The sequence below is a fragment of the Apaloderma vittatum genome, unplaced genomic scaffold (genome assembly GCF_000703405.1).
Source record: "Apaloderma vittatum isolate BGI_N311 unplaced genomic scaffold, ASM70340v1 scaffold21452, whole genome shotgun sequence".
In the NCBI taxonomy this organism is placed as follows: domain Eukaryota; kingdom Metazoa; phylum Chordata; class Aves; order Trogoniformes; family Trogonidae; genus Apaloderma; species Apaloderma vittatum.
In genome coordinates this window covers 80,787-87,333 of record NW_009705530.1, presented here as the reverse complement: position 1 = coordinate 87,333, position 6,547 = coordinate 80,787, and the positions used below count along the sequence as shown (strand labels likewise).

The 6,547-nt window shown below is 38.7% G+C and overlaps 1 protein-coding gene across 1 annotated transcript; it reads left to right on the top strand.

The window, feature by feature from the left end:
- Positions 1–300: 300 nt before the first annotated feature.
- Positions 301–6,277, top strand: CCDC28A (coiled-coil domain containing 28A). The gene is made up of 5 exons (XM_009865467.1): positions 301–528; positions 3,191–3,354; positions 4,317–4,471; positions 5,108–5,130; positions 6,152–6,277. The coding sequence occupies exons 1-5, from the start codon at positions 371–373 to the stop codon at positions 6,204–6,206; spliced, it is 555 nt and encodes a 184-aa protein (XP_009863769.1). The 5' UTR covers positions 301–370; the 3' UTR covers positions 6,207–6,277.
- The last annotated feature ends 270 nt before the right edge of the window (positions 6,278–6,547 follow it).

Here is a 6,547-nt window from a genome sequence, read left to right as displayed (position 1 = left end):
CCACAGTCCTTTCTCAGTCCTTTTGAGTGGTGTGCACTTGAATAGTCACCGTGTTTCTATCAATAGTCCATGGGACGTAAAGGTTGAGAACTTTTTGAGGTACCTGCCAGTTGAAGCTGGTTCGGAAGATTTTAATTCTTGCCCGTTTTGCTGCTCGGGCAGGCCTGGGCAGCTTCTGAAAACTGGATTGTCTCGTTTGAAGACATAAGTGACTGTTCATCTTTGAAGAAACTATAGAACTATTTCCATGCACTGTGACCTGGTTCTTCACTTGTCTTTATTGTAAATGCCAGTTATAACTGATGTTTCTTACTCTTTATTTTCCTTTTGGAGGACAAGAAGTTAGGCTAGATGCAGTAAACTGGAAGAAATGGAAGAAAGAAAAATCAAGAGGAGGAGCCCCAAATCATCTACCAGTCACCCTGCTCAGGTCACTACCTCCAAGAAAAACTCAGTGCCCGTCAGTAAAAGTACAGCCTTTTCAAATCCTGCACCTCAGCCTCCAGTACAAAAACCAAAGTTAAAACGGTAAGCTTGGGAGCACCTCGCAAGCTCAGTTCAAGGGAGAGCCAGAAACCTGCCAATGCTTACACAGTCTAAAGACTGTTCAGACTGGCTGGGACAGAATGAGAAGAAAGAACTTCAGACTTGTGACAATTTTTGATGACGTGTCCTTTTTAGCAAACAATTGGTGTTTAATGCAATATAATGGTTATTTTACAGAACAGGAAGGTGCTCACCAGTCTTCTTGTAAGCTTTGTAAAATGTTACACAATCTCATACTGATAACAATTTAGCTGAAGAGATGATAGCCTGATAGAACTGGTGAAAGACAAGAGCTGGATCATCAAATATGGTAAACATGGTTGTTATATGGGAGATAGCAGAGCACCAGATGTACAGCTGCAAGGAACAAACTAAAGTATTACATGATTGCAAGGTTGGAACTGACAAGTAGGGCAGGAAATGACAGACATAAATTGAACAGGATGAGCTAGAACTGGATTCCTGTGTGGTTTTTGTTTGGGGATGTATCAGTGGGGGCAACAGTAGCACCCAGGCCACACTCATGTGCAGAGAGAGGTGTTCACCTCTTCAGAAAGTACCTTTTAGAATAGTTTGTGTGTTACTGATGATCCATCTGTTTCAATTTAAGAATGTTAATTTTCCTGCACTTTTGAAAATATATTTCTTGGGCATGGCAGATACAGAAGATAAGTGAGTGAAGAGAGATTTTAAAGTGAAATATTAGCCAGAGAGAGGTTGCTAAGTTTATTGACCTATAAATTTAAGCTGTAGATTAAAGAGTGAACTGTTATCATTAGCACAGACAGTCTGTTTGAAGGATCCAGTATTGGCCTGATGAATAATGAATTTCTGCAATGTGAAGTCTGTGCGTTACTTTTCAGGGAAAATGTGTTAATATTTCAAGAGAAATAATAAATACTGACATGCTGAAGATTGATGGTTTCTGCAGCTGACTATACAGTTTCATAAGTCTCAACACTATTCTGGAATGTACTAGAAATTAATTTCTTATAGTCCACAATATTGGCTAGAGAAGAAAATGTCCTTTTTGCTTTAGGTTTTAGAAAAGGACATTCTTGCTCAACTGTTAAGTTTACCAAAGAGCAGTAATGCAGACAATTCATTGAACTTTCCACGCAGGAGTGTTAACTGACATAAAAATGTTACGATAGTGGTGTAGGAGTATTTAATTCATCTTTAACTTCACCTGCAAGAATCTAATGAAATAAGTTTTCCAGGAGTGGTAATATATTGTATTAAACTTCAGATACTAGTGGAATCAATTTATGACTTTTTTGGCATACAAACCTCCTCTACTTAAGTCTGAAATTGAAGCCGAATTAGCCATAGTTAAACCTAAACTGAGATGTGTTGCTCTGAGTTGTACCAGATACAATAATTGTTGGACTGTTAGTTTTTCCATCATATAACCTGTGTAATCTATATGATGTTTGTAGACTACAGAACCTGTTAGGTTGGAAAAAGAATGATTATTTCCCATAGGAAAGAATTTATGACTAGCAGAGCATGGGAGTATTCAAGGGAAGGGTGGGGCTTACTATGCAGTAAACCCTATTATCATCACTAATTAAATACAGCCTCTTTACTAAGCCTGTGATTTTTTTAATATCCCATAGCACTCTAAATTTTAATTTTTAGGCTCAAAATTTTCCACTGAATCATGTCCTGAACAGGCTCGCCATGAGGCTGCAGAAGCAGCCACAGCAATGGGAGAGAGAGGCTGTGTGCACACGTAGATAGGCAAAACAGCGCCTTACCTGAATTGGATTAGGTTAGGATGCAGTCTGTCTGTCTGTCTGTCTGTCCCCCTCCGAGTCAGAGATGGAATAGGCTGTTTCTCAGTGGTAACTGTGTGTTTAGCTGCCATGCTGATGGCGTGTTCGTTTGGATTTGTTAACAGTTATTCATTTTCATCCATGTAGTTTCTATGGGCACAGGGTGCTCTGAAGAAATATTGTGTCTGAGAAAAATGTATAAGATCCAGGAATTTTGGTGGTCTTGTTGCAGAGGGAGCTTGTTGCAGAGAGAATTTTTGGCATATTTAACATTTGTTTGGCAATGGACTAGTTGCATTTGGTGTGTGTTAGAGGACTGGGAGATTGATTTTGATGGTGAGTTTTACAAAATTTGGCTGTTGTTTGAAGGCGAGAAAGAAGGAAAATTTATCTGGAGGCAAGGTCACCTTCCTGTGTAGGTTATAATGAGTTGTTTTCCACACTGGTTGCAGTCTATAAGCGTTTGTGATTGAGATTTTCTTTCTCTCTGGCTTAAAGAGAATTTGCAGGTGCTTTCTGGGTGATTTCATGTAGGAAATGCCCCATGTGCCACTGTGGGGTAATGGTCTTCAGGTTATGAAGGTGGCTGTTACGTACATGTGCTCCACTAACATTCTCCGCTATTAATAGGAAAGCAGATTGTCGAAAACATTCATTTTGCAGAATCAACTGTTAAGACAGTGATGTTCTTTACTCTTAAGACAAACTGGTGATCCTTTCTTTTTTTTTTTAGCTTAAAAGGAGTGTCTGAAATGTGTATTATATATTTTTTTCAGCCCAGATGTACACTTATCTTACATTTCAGATTCTTGGTGAAAGCGAAAGCAGGAAGTAATCTTTTTGTTTTGTTCAATTATTTCTTTCAGCATAATAAAAGAGAAAGCCAAACCTCCAGGAGGCGAAGCAAAAGGGGCGCAAGCAGCACCAATCCAGCATTCTTTTCTCACAGATGTATCAGATGTCCAGGAAATGGAAAGGGGACTTCTGAGTCTCCTGAATGACTTCCATTCTGGCAAACTTCAAGCATTTGGTACGTGCGTGAATTGTCTGTATGTTATAGCTGTACGATGGTAACACTTGCAAACAAATGTGCTGTACGGACAGGCTCCCGGTTTGTCATGTTGGTCTCTCCTCTGTGAAATGATGTTTAACATAACTTGATAGATCTTACTGCATTTCTAAATCGAAGTCCTATTGTAAGGTTGTTTGTGGTGTGAGATGATTCACATGCTGTTTCGCTGTTCCTTCCAGCGTGCCTTACCAAAGGCAGTACCTTGACTGATGGATTTAAGATACCAAATTTAAAAGTCATTAGTCACTTATGACAGTATAGGAAAAATAAGAAGTAACCGTATTGAGCACCCAACTTTGCTGCATATTAACACTTTAGACTGTTGGTAACAACCTTTATGGAATCCAGTACAAGTTGTATTTTACCCAGCTTACTATTCTGCCTTAGCATCTTGATGGAGGTTTCAAAAACCCATGACACTCTTCTGCTTCAATTTTTATCTTGTACTGTGTAGAAAGATGCACGTATGCTTTTGCAAGTTTAATGTCGGGGCACCATGTCGTTTTAATTCCACATGGATTTTAGAAGAGAAACCTGAAAATTCTGTGATATATAAAAAAACGGTTACAGGAAAGAAACCTCCAAAATTAAACAAAATGAGAAAGAATGTTTATTGTGATCATATTTAAAGTTAAAAAACAGGGCCTTCCTAAATTAGAGAGAAATTCAGGAGTGTAGAAAAAGTCCACATATATTTTAAAAAGTAGTACATTTGGTAGTTACTCTAAATTCAGTATTCTTAAATATCACCAGACAGGATGACAGAAACTTCAGCAGCAAACCAGGAAGAAATCATTGAGAAAGCAAATTAGCTTGTAAATTTGCTGTTTGCATGCCTCTTTGATGTTAAAAGCTGTGTCTTTGCACTTTCCTTTGCTCTCTCAGGTTCCTTTCTCTAAAGCTGTTGCTCATCCTTTTAGGAAATGAATGTTCCATCGAGCAGATGGAGCACGTGCGGAGTATGCAGGAGAAACTCGCTCGCCTCAATCTGGAGCTCTACGGGGAGCTGGAAGAACTCCCTGAAGACAAAAGAAAACCAGCCAGTGACTCCAACCTGGACAGGCTGCTGTCAGATGTAAGTACAGCGAAGGCAGCGTGCAGGGAACTTTGCTCACTGCGCTTGGCTCAGGGAAACAACGCTACTGGGGCAGGCACCGCTTTATAGTTGAAAAAACCACAAATCTGTAATGAATGAAGACATAAGCCCTGCCCTCATCTTGGTTTTGAGAAACACAGTACCTTGGGGGTTTTGTCTTTATTTTATTTATACATATTGCTTGTTTTGGTGAGGGGAGCAGTCTTGCTGTCAACCATCAGAGGGTGTAGGCCTGTTTAGAGACAGCCATTGTGTCAAGGAGCTGCTACTCCTATGTGTGGGTAGACCACACCTAACAAGGAATTTAGATCTGTATATTCTACACTTTCAGTTTCTCCTTTCTCTAGTGTATTTCCATAAGAACCAAAACTGTCAAAAGATCTTTAAATTTCCTGAGATTGGTTGATTTAAGCTTAATTTGGGACAGAGCTCTATTGGATAGAATTCAGTGCAAGTTTTGCTTTGCTTTTTGTAATAAAATCATACATTTCAGCCCACACTATTAGTGATTTCCTTCATTGTTTTAATGTATCTGTTTCATCATAATTTAGGCATAATTGTTGCATTTATTTGACTGAAATGCCATTTCTGATACTTTCTACATTTATATTTCAGCTAGAAGAACTGAATTCATCGATGTATCCTTTTCCTTAAATGTCTATTGTGCGTTACAATTACTAACTCTAGCCAGATTACAGTATATTTCCCCAGTAACTGCTGTCTTTATACGAGTTGAATGGTTTCAAAAACATCCTGTCTTTCAAATTAGGACTGTAATACAACATGGATTTCAGGTACTTCCAATGCATAAGTGACTGGATCTCAACACTTTTCATTACAGGCTGTTTTTTCGTATGGTGATTTATTTAACAGTGTGTACCCACTTTAGCCAGTGTGTTGACAGTTGATGGCAAAGCCCATCAGAAGCAGGGTCATTCTAAATACATCTTCCTGAGAGATTCTAGAAACAAGCATACATGGTAACATTCCTTTTATATATCCAAAAACGTTCTGTCCAATTGATAAGTGAATCTTACTACCTTTTAGCTTTTTCTAGAAATATGTGCAGCTGTTTATCACTGACCTAATTTTTTATTCTGGGGTCAGGCTGTGTTGAGTCAAATACTTCAGCAGAGCTTCAGTAATTGATCAAAAGTGCGCACTTAGCCCACTCAGAAGATCAAGCTAAATGTCTTTGCTTGTCTTTACATCATGCTTTTAGTAGCTGGGGAGCGTTGCGTTCTGTTAATCCTGCAGTCTAGTTACTTCTGATGTTACACACTTTGTACGCGTTGAGGAGGGTGGAACTCTGGTCTGGGACTTAAAACATTGACAGATGCATCCTTGGTGTCCATGGAAAGCTGTTTAAGGCTAAGTCTCATAAAGAACACAAGTGGAATGTGAGGATAATATCACATAATAGTGATAAAAGTAATCTGCCATCCCCCTTGAGCCACCAGCTCGTTCTGGAGGTATGTAACGCTTAAGTCTCAGTAAATTAATCTACTGACAGTGAACTAGCGTAGAACTTAATAGAACTGAACCTGACTGGACCGGTGCATACCTGCCACAGGACTAAGCACAGTTCTATGTAACGCTGCTATCTTGTTTATACCTTATCTATATGTGAAAATGTTATTCCTTAATGGTTTGCGTCAGCCAAAAACTACATTTAGCAGATGCTCAAGATATTCCAAATAGTGCCACAGGCTGAATTAATGGCTTTGTCAATTGGGATTCTCCCAGAAGCTTTTCTTTTGTTTTTCCTGACAGTGGAATTTGGAACAGTAGTGGTTTGGTTTCTTTGGTTTTTTGTTGTTGTTTTTTTTTTTCTTTAATTTTACACAGTGAAGAGTAAAAGTGCAAATTCCAAGTGTTTATTTTTGCACATTCCTCTTTGAGCACGGCACTATATCAGGACTCGGTAGCCAGAGTTATTGTGATGTTATGTTTTTTATTATTGCCTTATTTAATATAAAAGTTGGGGAAATTTGGAAGTACATGTCCTGCTCTGCGTTGTTCATAGGGTTGAAAATGATATATGTAAATAAGTTC